An 18,224-nucleotide genomic window follows, 5' to 3' on the forward strand; every position below is an offset into this window, starting at 1 on the left:
TGTTTCATTCAGTTATGAATATATGCAAAAAAACGATAGAATGGACAGTTCTGGTAACCATGCCGACAAAAAAAAAATCAAAGATATTTTCAGAATTCATTATAGTGATTGCTGATATCTTAAAATACTGTTTACACTCTTCACTTTTCAAAATTACAGTATTTATGAGGCCTGCTGCTAGATTCATTATTTAATGTATTATAATTAATTAATTAATGTATTTATTTTTTGTTGAGACGGAGTCTTGCTCTGTTGCCCATGCTGGAGTGCAGCGGCGTGATCTTGGCTCACTGCAACCTGTTTCTGAGGTTCAAACAATTCTACTACCTCAGCCTCCCGAGTAGATAGGATTACAGGTGTGTGCCACCACACCAGCTTTTTTTTTTTTTTGAGACAGAATTTCCCTCTGTCATCCAGGCTGGAGTAGAGTGGCGCGATCTAGATTCACTGAAAGCTCCACCTCCTGGGTTCACGCCATTCTCCTGCCTCAGCCTCCTGAGTAGCTGGGACTACAGGCGCCTGCCACCACGCCCGGCTAATTTTTTGTATTTTTAGTAGAGACGGGGTTTCACCGTGTTAGCCAGGATGGTCTCGATCTCCTGACCTCGTGATCCGCCCGCCTCGGCCTCCCAAAGTGTTGGGATTACAGGCGTGAGCCACCGCGCCCGGCCACACTTGACTGCTTTTTGTATTTTTAGTACAGACGGGGTTTCGTCACGTTGGCCAGGCTGGTCTCGAACTCCTGACCTCGAGTCATCCACACACCTCAGCCTCCCAAAGTGCTGGGATTACAGGCGTGAGCCACTACATCTGGCCTATTTAATGTATTTTAAAATCATATATATTACTGTATCATAATTTAGGTTTCAAAAATCATGTTGATAATTATTTCAATACAACTGTTTTCCTTCGTAATCCTATGTATTTAATTTCATGTATTTAAAAACATTATTCTGAGAAGGGGTCTAGGGGTTTTAGCAGATTTCCAAGGGGATTCAAAGGCATGGAAAATGACCTGCATGCCCTAGGCTTCTGAAGCACTTGCAACTGTCTGCCTCCCAGAGATTTGAACACTGCCAAGTGTAGAATGGAACACCACAGGGAGGCGCAAGGTGCTGCTCAGCATCGCAGAGGGAGAGATGGGACTCCAGAGGCACTGGCATGCTGAATACCAACTGTCAATATGAGGAGTTTTCTTTAATGATTAAAAAATTACTGGGCTGGGCATAGTGGTTCATGCCTATAATCCCAGCATTTTGAGAGGCCGAGTTGGGAGGATTATTTGAGGCCAGGAGTTCAAGACTAGCCTGGGTAACATAGTTAGATCCTGTCTTTACAAGAAATAAATAAATAAATGAATAAAATTAAAAAATAAAAAGTAGCCAGGTATGGTAGTGTGTGCCTGTAGTCCCAGCTACTTGGAAGGCTGAGGTGGGAGGATCACTTGAACCCAGAAGGCTGAGGCTGCAGTGAGCCATAATAGTGATACTGCACTCCAGCCTGGGCAACAGAGCAAGACCCTGTTTCTTAAGAAAAAAAATTAAAAATTAAAAAAAATTAAAATAAAAGTTACCTATTTCACTTTCCTCTTCACTGAATACTTAACCAAAACACAGGGGAAATAACCCAACTCCAAAAATGTTGTGAGTCTCACAGAGCAAGACACTTCCCATCCCTTGCTAAAACCACATTTGATGAGGTGTAAAGACAAAAATACATGCAGGAACTGACAAAAGCAATGGAGACTAGGCAACAAAAAACAACAACAACAAAAATCCCACTTTTCCCAGGACCCTGAAGAAGAACTCTGAACATAAGCTCCAGGTTCCGATGATGTGTAGTACTAATGGACAGTAAAGGGCACAAAGAAGTGTACAGCCAAATAATTTTTTTTACATTTATACACCCTCATAACCATTACCTAGATCAATATAGAAAATATTTTCAGTATTCCAGAAGGCTCCCTTGTTCATTTCCCCAGTCATTACTCAACCACATGCCAAAAGAGAACCACTGTCCTAACTTCTATCACCATGGATTCGTTTTACCTGCTCTTGAGCGTTACGAAAATGAAATCATATGATGTGTATTTGAGTCAGGCGTTTATCCTTTGTCATTCGGTCTGCAACATTCACCTGTGTTACTGGTGTGGCAGTGGTTCACTCTTTCTCATGGCCATGTAGTAGTCCACCGGATGAATACCACAATTTACGCATTCATTCTTCTATTGATGGACATTTGGATTGTTTCTGGTTTTTGGCTATTAAGAATAAAGCCACTGGCCGGGCTTGGTGGCTCACGCTTGTAATCCCAGCACTTTGGGAAGCCGAGGTGGGTGGATCACCTGAGGTCAGGAGTTCGAGACCAGTCTGGCCAACAAAGCTAAAACCCTGTCTCTACAAAAAATACAAAAAATTAGCCAGGTGTGGTGGCGCATGCCTGTAGTCCCAGCTACTCAGGAGGCTGAGGCACAAGAATCACTAGAATCCAAGAGACGGAGGTTGCAGTGAGCTGAGATCACACCACTGCACTCCAGCCTGGGTGACAGAGTGAGACTCTGTCTCAAAAAAAAAAAAAAAAAAAAAAAGAATAAAGCCACTATGACCATTTTGAGTCTGTCTTTTGGTGGATACAAGTACTCACTTCCGTTGGGTATACATCCGGTGACACAGACGTATGTGTGTTCAGTTTTAGCAGATACTGCCAAAAAATTTTCCAAAGAGGATACACACACCAATTTAAACTCCTATTAGCAAGATATATGAGAGCTCTAGTTGTTCCACGTTCTCTGACCAAACTTTTAGCTTTTCAGTCCTTGCAGTTCTGGAGTTGGTGAAGTAGTACCTAATTGTGGTTTTAACCTACAATAAATCCTAACTAATTTAAGTGTCACCTATTTTACAAAAGATCTTGGAGATATAGAAACTCTGTCTATAGGAGTTTAAGGCGACAATGAAACAGGAACACATTATTCATTTGACATCAACTAGAAAGTTAGGAGAAAATAGGCTGATGAGTACACTTTCCAGATAACTGAAGTTTAACATTGCAAACACTCATGCTTATTTTATGCCCTTTAGGTAAACATTTATGAAAGGCTACAACAGAGGGAAATGAACTCAAGTTGCTTCATGCTGCATTCAGGCCTGTACATACCCACAGAGACCCAAAAGTCCTGAATCATTTCTGCATCAGATCCAAAGCCCACCAAAGCTTCTCACTGCCTTCATTATCTTCCCCCACCCCCTACTTATACTTGTGGGATGTGACGGAGGAAGACTGAATCTGGCCAGGATATTTTGAGGATAATGTAATCAAAATCCATATATGACGCCCTGGTTTTATTTGAGTGTTCTCAAATATTTGACTTTAAGCAGGGAATCCACAAAATACAGAAACTCAGAATACAAATGGTATCCACAGTTTTAAAATAATTCCTTTGATTTTTCATAGAGTCTATTCCAGAGTGAGTTCAATACATGAATGAATGCAGTTACGCTGATTTTACTTCAGTTCCTAGGTTAAACTGCTGAGATAACATGGCAGTAGGGAAAATGGATTCTTTTAAAAAACAAACTAAAACTTTTAAAAAATTACAAATGTAAGCATGAAAGCTGATTATAAAAACGTGAAACTACACAAAGGTTAAAATCTTTTTCTTTCCCCCATCCTCCATGACCCAACCTACTTCTTTTCCCTCTAATAACCATGCTACTAGATTGGTCTGAATAATCCCAGATCTTTTTATGCATTTACAAAGATGTGTTTACTTTATACACACATACACACATATCACACATTCACATACATATATACATACAAAAATATATATACATACATAAGCCTATATATACATATACATAATTTGTTTTCATAAATGGGACAGTAGTATAGATATTACACTGAAAAATGTTTCTCTGCTAAAGAAAATATCTTGGGAATATTTATTTTTATTTTTATTTTTTTTGAGATGGAGTCTTGCTCTGTCGCCCAGGCTGGAGTACAGTGGTGCCATCTTGGCTCACTGCAAGCTCTGCCTCCCAGGTTCACGCCATTCTCCTGCCTCAGTCTCTGGAGTAGCTGGGACTACAGGCGCCCACTACCACGCCTGGCTAATTTTTTCTATTTTTAGTTGAGACGGGGTTTCACCATGTTAGCCAGGATGGTCTCGATCTCCTGACCTCGTGATCCGCCCACCTCGGCCTCCCAAAGTGCTGGGATTACAGGCGTGAGCCACCATGCCCAGCCCGGGAATATTTCTATGTCAATACATATAGATCTATTTTGTTCTTTTTAACAACTACATAGATTCTTCTTTTAAAAAATTCAACTCTTCAGTTGAATGAATATAAGCTTGTAAAATATGTAAACAGTATATGAGGGCATCAAGTGGAAGGTTAAGGTCCTCCAGCTCCAGCTTCTTTCCTGAGCTCCCATTTCCATTCTCCAGAAACAATTACTGTTATATTCTTCTGTATCTTTTCAGAAATTTTCTCGCATCTTCACAAGCATATTTCCCATTTTTTTGTTTTTAAGAAAAATGGCATGATATTAAACAAGTCATTCTGGAACTTGCCTTTATGTCTAACATGTATCTTAAACATTTTTTGTGTAGTAGTACATATGTGTCTACCTCATTCTAATGGCCACTAACCAGTTCATTGTGTAAATGGACCATAGTTTACATGATAATTCCTCTACTGAAAGAAATTGATGCTGTTTCCAGTTTTTTTCCTATTTTAAATAATGCTACAATATACGTCCTAGCAATAGAAGGTCTTGCCAAATGGTATACACATTTTTAATTATTGCTAATTGCCTTCCCAAAAGATTGTGGTAATTTTCATATCCTCCAACAGTGTATAACAGTTCTCCCGGCCGAGCGCGGTGGCTCAAGCCTGTAATCCAAGCACTTTGGGAGGCCGAGGCGGGTGGATCATGAGGTCAGGAGATCGAGACCATCCTGGCTGACACGGTGAAACCCTGTCTCTACTAAAAATAGAAAAAACTAGCCAGGTGTGGTGGCAGGCGCCTGTAGTCCCAGCTACTCCGGAGGCTGAGGCAGGAGAATGGCGTGAACCCAGGAGGCGGAGCTTGCAGTGAGCCGAGATCACGCCACTGCACACTCCAGCCTGGGCGACAGAGCGAGACTCTGTCTCAAAAAAAAAAAAAAGAGTCCTCCCAATGCTAAGGAAGATAGATTTGTAAAAAGCTGAAAGATTGTCCCCTCTGCTGCACCATCTACTAATTGATACATACAAGTGAGCTGTAAGGGAGGTCCCCAGTGATCCACCCAGGGGTCACACTCATTTTAATTAATAATCTGAATAAGCACACAGATGGCAAGACAAGCACATCTGAAGGTAAAATAAAGCTGCTCAGTGGGTTAGCTAACAGGACAGGTGACAGAATCAAGATGTCACCAAAAAGTCTTGACAATTAGGAATTATGAGACACACTAATGAGATTAAATTCAATGTAGACAATGCAAGATCCTACACTTAGATACAAAATACAAATTACTGAAGGACAAGGTCAGATGGTACAAGGAAGGATTTCCCCTCCCTTTTTACCCATTAGGAAATTGAGGCACAGAGACACTGAATTGTAAACTAGAGAGTGGTAGAGCTGAGGTTTGAACCCAGGTTTGTTTGACTCCAAAATAGTCTCCATTATATCATAGCGCTGCTCCACAGCTAAACACCAGCACATGTGAAAAAGATGGGGGGTGGGCAAAGTAACATATTGTAGGTTCATAACGAGTCATTAGGGTCCATAAAAAGAGGTAGTGTCTACAGCAAGGAAGGGGATGAGCCTGCTCCACTCTGTGGCTGTGTGGAGCATGCCCAGAGCCCTGTGTTCGGTTCTGAGCACTTTGGTCCAAAAGGTTCAATAACAACCTCACATGTGTCCAAGGAACAGCAATAAGGATGACAATGATGGAACTGATCCTGTGTCTTAGGAGGAAAACAACAGATGTCACATTGAAGAGGGCTCAGACTTACAGTCTGGGGCTATGGAAAATATAAATAGAAACACTGAGTGGAAAATACAGATGATAGTTTCATGTGTCGCTTCAACTGGCAATAGCAGAGGGAACCACCTGGGTTTGTGAAATGGCTGCAGACATTTCTGAATCCTATGGGGCCAAGTGCAAAGGAGACCTAAGGAACAGGGCCGAGTTAGATGCTGATTACCCACTGTGAGTCCTTTATTGTGGAGTCTGTTCATTACCAACAGGCTACTGTAAATACATGCCTAATGTTGCTAAATGTAGATAATGGTTAGAGAAGAATTTTCCAAATGAATCTGCAAAACTTACTGTAGAAACTTTACCCAAATAGGGCCAGGCACGGTGGCTCGCGCCTGTAATCCCAGCACTTTGGGAGGCCGAGGGGGACAGATCACTTGAGGTCAGGAGTTCAAGACCAGCCTGGCCAACATGGTGAAACCCTATCTCTACTAACAATACAAAAATTAGCCAAGCGTGGTGGCGCATGCCTGTAGTCCCTGCTACTCCGGAGGCTGAGGCAGGAGAATCGCTTGAACCTGGGAGGTGGAGGTTGCAGTGAGCAGAGATCCCACCACTGCACTCCAGCCTACGTCTCAAAAAACAACAAAAAAAAGAAAATTCACCCAAACAAGAAGCTGGAATTAATGAGGGTCAAGGAACAGCAGGGGCAGAAGAGGAGAATAAAATACAAAAGAGAGGTGAAAGGGGTCAAATAAAACAAAGAAAAGAAGGCCATACCAGAAAAGGTTACACAGCCAAAATTCCCAGAACAGAGAAGAAACATGTAACATGAATGTGTGGCCTCTAACTTTTGAAATTGATCTTAAAAAAGCACAAAGATTTTTTGCTCAAAAATTGTGTGGTGCCTCAGTAACAGAAGAGGAAGAAATTATCATTCAGGAAGACTTTACAGATGACATAATTGATGTTATTCAGGAAAACTGGCCAGAGGTAAATGATGACAGCACTGAAGATCTTGGAGAAGTAAAGAAGTGATTTCGAAAATCTGTCTGTTTTTAATGACCTGAGCTTAATCTTGATATGGCCAAAGGGAGACAGGCCTTTAAAAAAAATGTATATATGGCCGGACATGGTGGCTCATGCCTGTAATCCCAGCACTTTGGGAGGCCGATGCAGGTGGATCACCTGAGATCAGGAGTTCAATACCAGCCTGGCCAATATGGTGAAACCCCATCTCTACTAAAAATACAAAAAAAAATTGGCTGGGCACGGTGGCTCACACCTGTAATCCCAGCACTTTGGGAGGCCGAGGTGGGCGGATCACAAGGTCAGGAGATCGAGACCATTCTGGCTATGGTGAAACCGGTCTCTACTAAAAATACAAAAATTAGCCAGGTGTGGTGGCTGGTGCCTGTAGTCCCAGCTACTTGGGAGGCTGAGGCAGGAGAATGGCATGAACCCGGGAGGCGGAGCTTGCAGTGAGCTGAGATCACGCCATTGCACTCCAGCCTGGGTGACAGAGCGAGACTCCATCTCAAAAAAAACAAAAACAAAAACAAAAACAAAAACAAAAACAAAAACAAAAAAATTAGCCAGGCGCCTGTAATCCCAGTTACTCAGGAAGCTGAGGTGGGAGAATCGCTTAAACCTGGGAGGCAGAGGTTGCAGTGAGCCAAGATCGCACCATTGCACAAGGCTGCTTGTTTTTTTATTGCCAAAGTCAGATAAACACAGGAGACTGTCACGCTTATGCATGGAATAGAATTTAGTCAAATAAAAAATTCTGGTCATTTGGTACTAACTTTTCTCTTTCTTTTTTTTTTTTTTTTGAGACGGAGTCTCGCACTGTTGCCCAGGCTGGAGTGCAGTGGTGCTGACTGCAAGCTCCACCTCCCGGGTTCATGCCATTCTCCTGCCTCAGCTTCCCGAGTAGCTGGATCTACAGGCACCCGCCACCACACCCGGCTAATTGTTTTGTATTTTTAGTAGAGACGGGGTTTCACCATGTTAGCCAGGATGGTCTCAGTCTCCTGGCCTCGTGATCCACCCGCCTCAGCCTCCTAAAGTGCTGGGATTATAGGCGTGAGCCACCGTGCCTGGCCTGACTTTTCTCTTTCTCTCTTTTTATTTTTGGAAAAGCCCTGTAGACTTTTTGTGGGAAGCATTTCTGTTGACTATTTTACAGATCTAAAGTTGAGTGAATTTTCTGAAAGAATTTGAATTTGGCTTCCTCACCAGTAATACATCTTCTTGCTTCTTTGATGTGATAATCTTGAGATAGGTGAGAATCTAATAAATTTGTGGTTGAATTTGCTTCACTGTTAGCAAGTCGACTCTGGAGGCATAATAACATACTGTCGGTAGGACTTTTTTGAGCTACTCTGGAGATTATTCAGTAAATTATATTAAAAGCCTTAAAACCACATGTACTGTTTGAACCAGTAAGCCACTTCTTTGATATTATTCTAAAGAAATAACCAGTCTCGCATAAAACTTATGGATGAAGGTGTTCATTACAATATTATTTATAATATAAAAAATTACAAGTATAAAATGGTAGAAATGAACAACTGGGAAATAAAGAAGTGATGGTGTATCACGTGGTAGAGTATTATGCATAGAGTTAAAAACCATATTTTCTAAGAAAACCTGGAAGCAGGCCGGGCGTGGTGGCTCATGCCTGTAATCCTAGTGCTTTGGGAGGCTGAAGTGGGTGGATCACCTGATGTCAGGAGTTTGAGACCAGCTTGGCCAACATGGTGAAACCCCGTCTCTACTAAAAATACAAAAATTAGCCGGGCATGGTGGCAGGTGCCTGTAATCCCAGCTATTTGGGAGGCTGAGGCAGGAGACTCGCTTGAACCCAGAAGGCAGAGGTTGCAGTGAGCTGAGATTACGCCATTGCACTCCAGCCTGGGCAATAAGAGCCAAGACTTCATCTCAAAAAAAACCCAAAAAACCAAAAACAAAAACTTGGAAACATGTTTGGTGATATCAAGTTGGGGCAGACCCCAGATACATTTTAGACATTTATTATCATCGCTGTTTTGAGTGGAAGGCCATTCAGAGAGGCTAGAGGTTTTTGTTCCGGCTACAAATTGTGTGAGTAATTCTATTAACCAAATAAAAACAATACACACCCATGCTCAACAGATAGTTTGGGAAATAGCAATTGAAACATGTCTTTCTCACAAGAGAAAATGAACGGTTTTAATGAGTACATTCGATGAATTTAAACTCTAAGTCAGGTGCTGCAAATTGAAAAGAAGACTTGTGTTTTAAATTGCTATAGACAGCTTTAAGAAACTAAGAATCCATGAAGCCACTGTTTATTGCCATGCAAATTACAATCTGGAATGACTTTTTAAAAATAAAAAAATGTGTAATAAAGATGTAAATTTTAAAAATGGGATTCTGCATTAACTGAATTTTACTAAATAGAATTACCTGGTGGAGCAAATTTATCCATCAAGATCATTCGGTATGTGTTACGTATGTATTCTGTTGGTGCTAGAAGATGTCTATGTGCCTATATCAACACGTGACTTCATGTAAAGCTTCTTAATGTTCACAGTTCTTAGCAAATGCAGTTTCAATTCATAGATAGCTAGCAATGGATGCTGTTATACTATAGGAGAGTGTAGGATTAAAATTGTCCTTGTGTTAAAAAAGAAAAAAAAGAAAAAAGAAAATATAGGCTGGGCTCAGTGGCTCACAGCTGAAATCCCAAAACTTTGGGAGGCTGAGGTGGGCGAATTACTTGAGCCCAGGAGTTTAAGATCAGTCTGGGCAACATGGCAAAACCCCATCTCTACAAAAAATACAAATATTAGCCAGACGTGGTGGCCTGCACCTGTAGGCCCAGCTGCACAGGAGGCTGAGGTTGGAGGATCACCTGAGCCATGGAGGTCGAGGCTTCATTGAGCCATCACTGCACCACTGCACTCCAGCCTAGGTGATAGAGGGAGGGAGACCGTGTCTCAAAAAAGAAAAGAAAAAGAAAATACAGTAGACAGGTGAATTATGTTCAATAAAAAGACCTTTCTAGAAATTAAGAGATTCTGAAAAATGCAATTAACTGCTTTAGGGGTGTGGTATAATGGGAATACGTATTTGGTCTTTGTTAGTGGTTCCTAGCACAGAGCTCCTGAGTGATAAGGGTGACAGGAACATCTTTTGTTCTAAGGAGGGGACTCACAGGGGGCTCCTAGATAGCTGCAGGATCAGGGGTGGCTGCCAGAAAGACTAAGCCTTGATTGGAAACTTGGAACTTTCAGCTCCATACCCCAACCTCCAGGGTGAGAGAGGGTTTGAAGATTGAGGCAGTCATCCATGGCCAATGATTTAATTAATCATGCCTACCTGGCCAGGCGTGGTGGTTCATGCCTGTAATCCCAGCACTTTGGGAGGCCGAGGTGGGCGGATCACCTGAGGTCAGGAGTTCGAGACCAGCCTGGCCAACATGTGAAATCCTGTCTCTACTAAAAATATAAAAATTTGCTGGATACAATGGTGGGTGCCTGTAATCTCAGCTACTTGGGAGGCTGAGGCAGGAGAATTGTTTCAACCCAGGAGGTGGAGGTTACAGTGAGCCAAGATCGCGCCATTGCACTCCAGCCTGGGCAACAAGAGCAAAACTCCGTCTCAAAAAAAAAAAAAAAAAAAAAAAAGTCATGCCTACCTGATGAAACCTCTATATAAACCCCTAAATCATGGGGCTTAGGGAGCTTCCATGTTGGGGAACATATTGAGGTACTGAAAATATGGATACAACTGGAGAAGGTATTGAAGCTCCATGCCACCACCCCCATACCTTGCCCTATGCATCTCTTCCATTTGGTTCTTCCTGAGTTGTACTCTTTATAACAGACCAACCCCTGGTATTGGTCCATAGCCTCTTAGGAACTGGGCTACACAGCAGGAGGTGAGTGGTGGGTGAGCAAAGCTTCATCTATATTTGCAGCCACTCCCATCACTTATATTACCACCTGAGCTCCGTCTCCTGTCAGATCAGCAGCAGCATTAGATCCTCGCAGGAGCATGAACCCTATTGTGAAATGCACATGCGAGGGATCTAGGTTGTGTGCTCCTTATGAGAATCCAATGCCTGATGACTTGTCACTGTCTCCTATAACTCCCAGATGGAACCGTCTAGTTGCAGGAAAACAAGCTCAGGGCTCCCACTGATTCTACCTTATGATGAGTAGTATAATTATTTCATTATATATTACAATGTAATAATAATAGAAGTAAAGGGCACAATAAGTGTAATGTGCTTGAATCATCCTGAAACCATCTCCCACTGCCTGGTCCGTGGAAAAACTTGTCTTCCACAAAACTGGTCCCTGGTGCCAAAAAGGTTGGGGACTGATGCTTTATAATATATCAGTAATAGTAAAAAAAAAAAGTGCTTTCATGAATTCTGTGAGTGATTTTAGGGAGTTATGGAAGCTGAGGAGGAGGCTGTGGTAATGGCTACCTGACTTTGTAGCCAAGTTGGTAAGAATGTGGAATGTAGGTAATCTGGGGACCCAATGCTTGTGACTGGCTTCTGAAATGAGGACAGTCTTGTGGGACTGAGCCCTTAAACCTGTGGAGTCTGATGCTAACTCCAGGTAGTCGGTGTGAGAATTGAATTGTAGGACACTCAGTTGGTGTCAGAATTGATTGGTGTCAGGAGGAAAAAAGTCCTATAAAGGAGGTATCAAGTTTCCCATTACTGGAGATATACTCAAGCAGGAACAGATCAGCTAACTGCTGGCAAAGCTGATGCAGGAACTCATGCATTGGGAAGGGGATTGGCCCAGATGAACTCTAAGGCAGGAAAGTATGGTCCATTCTGATGGATGCCAATCTGCAAACTGTTTACTAGCCCATGACAAGGTGTACAAGAAATCTTTACAGTGTTCTGACATGCCTGTGGCATGTAAGTACATGCTCAGTGGATTCATCTCATGAAACTGTCCAGACCAATCTGGATGATATCCAATTCCTTGATGAGTTGCATAAGGTGGGTTCTGTGTACTAGTTATGCAGAGTAGGATCACATATTTAATTTCCTGCAACTGACCGGAAATTAAAAAGATGGACAGTCTGAGAAGCACTGTTCAGAGGCTTGGCCTCACTGGCTGTCGCTGGTAAGGGCTTTCTGACGACCCCATCTTAAATAGGGCTCTTCCCGTTTCTTTGCACCATGGTCCTCTGTTTTTGCCACAGTAGTTACCAAAATTTGCAATCCTTCTATGTGTTTGTATTGGTTACTGATGGCTCTCCCTGCCATCTGCAGGCCCCTAGGAGCAGGGACTTCAGCAGGCTTATTCAATCCTACATCCAGGGCTCAGCCTGTCTGGCACTAGGAAATGACCCTATGAATGCCAGTTGAATGAATGTTTTGTCACATTATATGAAAAGCACTCCCGATATAACTTATGTTTTTGGTAATGGCAGGCTAGGTTATTCAGATCAACCCTCCCACTGAAAAAACTAAAAGTACTAGAAAAATATTAAAATCATCTCCTTAAAAGCACTGGAGGCCGGGTGCAGCGGCTCATGCCTGTAATCCCAGCACGTTGGGAGGCCAAGGCTGGCAGATCATGAGGTCAGGAGTTCGAGACCAGCCTAGCCAACATGGTGAAATCCCATCTCTACTAAAAATACAAAAATTAGCCAGGCATGGTGGCTCACACCTGTAATCCCAGCTACTTGGGAGGCTGAGGCAGGAGAATTGCTTGAACCCAGGAGGCGGAGGTGCAGTGAGCCGAGATAGTGTCACTGCACTCCAGCCTGGATGACACAGCAAGACTCTGTCTTGGCCGGGGGGAGGGGTGGGAAAAAAGCACTGGAGTGCTTACCAGATTGTAGGAATTGCCAATTAAAACTGAAAGGCAAGTGGGAACCCACAGAGGTAAATGCAGCATGAAAGTCCTTTTTGGCTTGAGGATGTTTGTCAATCCCAGCAAAATTGAATTTGGATTTTGGTGACCTTGTGGGGGACAAAGAGTCAAATCCCAAGACCCACTGGGGTAGGCAAGTCCAATAGGAGCCCTGCCCCACATTATGCTAGGATCCCAAAGGGCTGCACACTGAAGGAAGAGGGAATCAGAAGAAACCACCTCCACCACCAAAAACTACAAGGAAGTTGTCACAGCACTGAGCAGAGCTGAGCAGGGGAGTGTCTCTGAGGTGTGGTGACCACAAGCCAGCTTTCACATAAATCTGTAGTTGTAATCTGCAGCACTTTGGTAGTTTAAAAGGTCTCAAGATGGGTATTTGGTTTAAAGGTATCTATCTGGCAAAAGCAAACATAAGTCCTCCCTACCAAAAAGCAACTCATCTTAGGCTTCATATTATTCCCAAAAATTTTCAGGAACAATAAGTAGCACACAATCAGGCAGCCTAGCACACGCAGAAGCACATTACATGAGGAGCATAGGCCAGAGGAAAACAATGAAACAACAGCCACAAAAACTTCACATATTGGAATTCTCGGTCGCAGATGATAAAACCATTACACTATGTTTAAAGAAATAAAAGACAAATTTGACATTATCTCAAGGGAACAGTAAATTATAAAAAGTGACCAAGCAACCTTGGATTAGGCAATGGTTTCTCGGACATGACAACGGAAGTGCCAGCAATGAAAGAAAAAAAAAGACAAACTAGACATGATCTAATCTTAAAGCTTTTATGCTTCAAAGGACACAACCAAGAAAGTGAAAAGATAACCCACAGAATAGGAGAAAACTTTTCCCAATCATATATCTGATAAGTGTCTAATTATCCAGACTATATAAAAAACTCTTACAATTGAATAATAAAAGCACAAATAACCCCAAAACAAAATTTGCAATTTGTTTGTTCAGAGGTTTGAGAATTTTTAAGCAACTATATATAGTGAGTCCTTTACTGCACTAACTGCTTTACCTAATTCAGAGAAAGCCAGCTGTTTTTTCCCTCTGGAAGTCAAGTGCCCACAAGGTCTTTTATCAGGCTAGAAAGTACCATTGGCCAGAAACTTTTAACTGAAGACCACCAATACAAAACAGCCAAGGTGCTCCAATGGAGCATCATGCTCAGTAGTTTTGGTGGAAATAAAACCTAAAACAGTATTCGATCCTTGATATTATATTTCCAGAGAAGCAATTTGAGATGGACTGTGTTTTGAACACAACAGACTGCAATGACTTGTGAAATCAGTAACTCCCCCAAATTGTTCCCAAGATGTCAACTGAACTGCCCAAGGCCACATTGCTGGTGAGTTGTAGGGCCATGATTTGAACCCTGGGAAGTCTGACTCTTAAGCCACTCCTGATCATGACCCAAGCACAGGTTATTTCTAACCCCTGACTGGGTCCCAGAACCTATCCTCTGGTGTATGGCAGGGCCAGGTGAGCAGTGTTTGACTGCCAAGTGTATGGTGATTAAGGATCACATGAAGGCCCCATTGATGTCTTTCCTGGGAGGTGTGTATTTCCTCCAGACACTGGATGTGGCAGGGGCCAGAGTTGTGCTTACGTAGGGTGGCAAAGTCCAGTTTGGTTTGTCCATTTCAGGCTGGGCTAAAGTTCTGCAAAATTTTGGTAGCAGAAAGATGTCTCAAGGTATACAGCCTCCATGGGCTCTCAAAGTAGAAACTCGGCATGGTGGCCGCTAGCTTTCCAAGCACTGGAGAGCAATAACTCAATGCCTCTGTGCCTGGCTTAGCTCCTGAGAACCCTTGGCTGCCTAAGCTTCTGGTGGTGAGGCTATCTAGTCCCAGGGGCCAGGCCATTGGAGAGGGATGTTTCTAAGGTTCAGAAGCAAAATTCTCCATGAGTTCCTTCTTCTATGTGGGTCAGCTAACATCATTCTGAACAAGAAGTATGTGGGTACCTATTCAGGGGTATTCAGCCTCCATTTGGCTAACATGTCAATGGCAAGGGTCAGGTAAATGTACACGGCTAAGGCCAAGAGTGAAAACATGCAATCACTTCCCAAATGTCATGGGCTTTCAAGTTAAATTCATAGCTCTTTACCGAGAATTTGCATTAGGAGGTGGTCAGGAGAAAACTGGCAATGTGGCAGTGATGACAATAACAATAACCATCAATAGCATCATAACTAGCACTTCTGAAGCTTACTATGTGCCAGGCATAGTGCTAGGAGTTTCACAAACATAGCTCACTGAATTCTTGCAATAATCTTGAGACAGGTTCTAATTTACAGATGAAAAAAAAATGAGGCTCAGGGTGGCTGGGGTCCTTGCCCAGGGTCAGGGTCAGGGAACTAGAGCTATGATGAGCTACCGTGCAAAAAGGCAGCAAAGAAGAAAAAGGCTGGCGAGTTTTTGCCATACTCTGCAGTTTAAAGGGTAGACCCCGTGGGATAGAGAGGGTAGTGGCAAAAAAAAAAAAAAAAAAAAAAAAAAAAAAAAAAAGCAAGGTGAGTCCTGTGGCCTGCAGCAAGGAAGACCCAGAGAGCCCAGAAAGTAGGCGTGGCCCAAGGAGCAGTAGGCAGTACCAGCCTCTTTTCCTGGTGACATTTTGTCATTGCAGTAATTTTTGGCATCTCCCTCCTGGACCCTGGCACTGCTCGGATGGCTGTGCCAAGCTGATCAGCCTGGCAGAGGAAGTACTGGGACTTGGGACCATTCACAGAGGGTGGCAGAATTGTCTTTGGTCCCATTGCTGGCAGAACAACTTCCTGTGTCTACCTGGTTTTAACATAGATCTTTTAAAGGGTATGTGTCACCCTATGAATAGCACCTTCCATGCCAGAATACTGACATTTCCCTTCCATTTGCTTCAAGCAAAGCTCTGAAAAGCTCTATTTACCTCTTCCAGAACTCTTTCACTGCTATATCCCAGGCACTATAATCATGTGCTTGGTGGCATTACAGGGAGTGGGGAGGCTTCCTTACCTCATCTGAAGAGCCATTTTCCACTCTGAATCTTCCAGCCCTTTGGATGGCTCCATCAGCATCACTGGAAATAAGCTAGGGGGGAAAAAGCATTCAATTAGGAAGCATTTACAATGTCTCTTCTATCTGTATGTAATTATCCTATAAGTAAGCCACATCTAAGGACACAGGCTGGAGTGCCCAGCCTAGAAGCTAACAGTTTTTTTAAAGCTCTATCAGGCAGGTACTCATACAGTTGGCTCCCACTGTCCTTGGGAACCCAAGAGTAAGGAATGCCTAACCTGCAAGAGTGGAAAACAAGAGCATCACATTTTAATTGGAACACATTCCAATACTGATGCTCCCAGCAAAAACAATCTTAATACACACCACATGTGGACAAGTGGCAGTTCACAGATGGCAAGACCAAAAGCCAACTCTCAAGTTCAGCCTCCTTCACAGGAAAGCCTAAAGAACAATTAGTGGCTGGCAAGAACTCAAGGCTCTACTACCATCGGAGAAAGCGCCTGTGCTTCATTCAGTTTTAAACAGTTTCCAAAAGGCCAATTAGTCCCTCCCCAGGCAGGCAGACTGTGTTTTAGCTCTGGCAAGGTGATGCTTGCAAATAGACAGTCTCCAAGGGGCCCAATGTTCGAAAGAGGTGAGTGAACACACCAGGGCTTGGCACTTGAGTCCAAAATTACTGACTCAAGATTTAACTTATTTTCTCCTTCTAGATTTTCTCAGTAGTGACTTGGGAAAGCAACACATCTTTTTTTAGCCTTTAAATCTACCCACAATTTGCAACAAAGATCTGCAGCAGACTCATCAGAACGCATCTGCCCTGAGGGGCACTTCTCACCTCTCTAACTCAGAGCTCACTCAGCAAAACAGAAATGTGATTTCTCAGGAAAGATGGTTACCTCATGTTTTCACTAGTGCTTAAGAGATACGATGGTATAAAAATTAATAGAAAAAAATTTAGGGAAAAACTGCAATGAATTTTCTCAAGGAAAATTATTTAAAAGAGATTGATAAATTTTTCCTACGATAAATATAGAAACAGTATCTGGTATTTGTTGAATGCCATGCATTCTTTTGCTCTTAATATGTATTATCTCGTTTAATTCTCATAATAACACAAGGTAGGTATTATTATTATTCTCATTTATGAACGAGGAAACTGAGGCAGAGAAGGGTAAAATAACGGGCTACAGTCACTTAACTAGTTAGTACAGGTAGAGCTGGGATGTGAACAGAGGTAGCCAGACCCCAGAAACCCATTGTCCTCATCTAACCACCACCCTCCCTAACCATCTTCCAGAGAATGTCCGTGACTAGGTTCAGTTTTTATATTTCATCTTTCTCCTGCAAAATAATTTCTAAAAGCAAATGTTTTTTTGATGACATCAGATCATTACACTATTCGCTAAACTGAGGATGAGCCCAAGAGGCTGTGTAGTCATGAATTTCAACTTGTCCAAACAGAGGTCTAGCCTTTGCCCTCAGCTTCTGGGAGGTGATCTCTAAGACCTGGGAATGACCTGTGTTAGTGTCTGATTACTTAGGGGCTCTGAGCCACACTGATTTATAGTGAGGGCTTTGGGTCACACAGTATCAGCTCTACCTCTGAGGGGTGAAGGCTCAGGTCAGCCACGTGGGTGGTCAACCACATCTATGGGATCAAGCCCTGCTAAAAACTCTGGATACCGCAATTCAGGTGAGCTTCTTTGATGAGCAACATTCCACTCGGTGCTGATGTTGTCACACATCATCGCCAGGAGGAGTTAATGCTGTCTACAACTCCATCAGGAGAGGACAATGGGAAGCTCTGCAATGGAACTCTCCCGAACTCTGTCCCATGCACCTCTTCCCTTGGCTAATCTTACTGTGTATCCTTTTGTTGTAATAAATCATAAGTGAGCTTAGAAGCTTTTAGTGAATTCTGTGAGTCCTTCTAGCAAACTATCAAACCTGAGAGTGGTCTTGGGGACTCCTGAACGCTGTAGTAGTTGGTGTCAGAAGTGAGGGTAATCTGGTGGACTGTCTCTAACTTTACAGAGGCCAATTTTAAAGTACAAGAGAAAGATAAATTTAGATATCATAGGGTCACTGCCGTTTTCACAGGGGAAGTATAGAGGATTCAGCATCAACAGCTTCTTTGTGGGTTTCTACTCACTGTTAAAATAGAGGGAAAAGCAAGTAGATTTCAGGTAGAGTGTTACTGGTATAGGCTGCCTCAAGGGCTTTGGGAGAAGCATTCTGAGATGACATCTGGACTTGGCAAGAAAAGAGCACTATGATCAATTAATAATGTCTGACATAGGTCTATAAAGACGTGGGACACACCCTCCCCTTACTTGTTACCCTTAA

General features: G+C 42.7%; 1 protein-coding gene and 1 pseudogene across 5 annotated transcripts in view; one reads left to right on the plus strand and one right to left on the minus strand.

Annotated features, from left to right (window-relative positions):
- GARNL3 (GTPase activating Rap/RanGAP domain like 3) overlaps positions 1-18,224 on the minus strand; it is a 170,371-nt gene that overhangs the window by 86,556 nt on the left and 65,591 nt on the right. For all 5 annotated transcript variants that reach the window (XM_009457312.5, XM_054659081.2, XM_009457311.5 and 2 more), the window contains one exon: positions 15,873-15,947. In XM_009457312.5, coding sequence (XP_009455587.1) covers positions 15,873-15,947 — 75 coding nt within the window. The remainder of the gene's footprint in view (positions 1-15,872; positions 15,948-18,224) is intronic.
- LOC104008016 (density-regulated protein-like) lies at positions 6,070-7,062 on the plus strand (annotated as a pseudogene).

This window comes from Pan troglodytes, chromosome 11 (assembly GCF_028858775.2).
Source record: "Pan troglodytes isolate AG18354 chromosome 11, NHGRI_mPanTro3-v2.0_pri, whole genome shotgun sequence".
NCBI classification, from domain to species: domain Eukaryota; kingdom Metazoa; phylum Chordata; class Mammalia; order Primates; family Hominidae; genus Pan; species Pan troglodytes.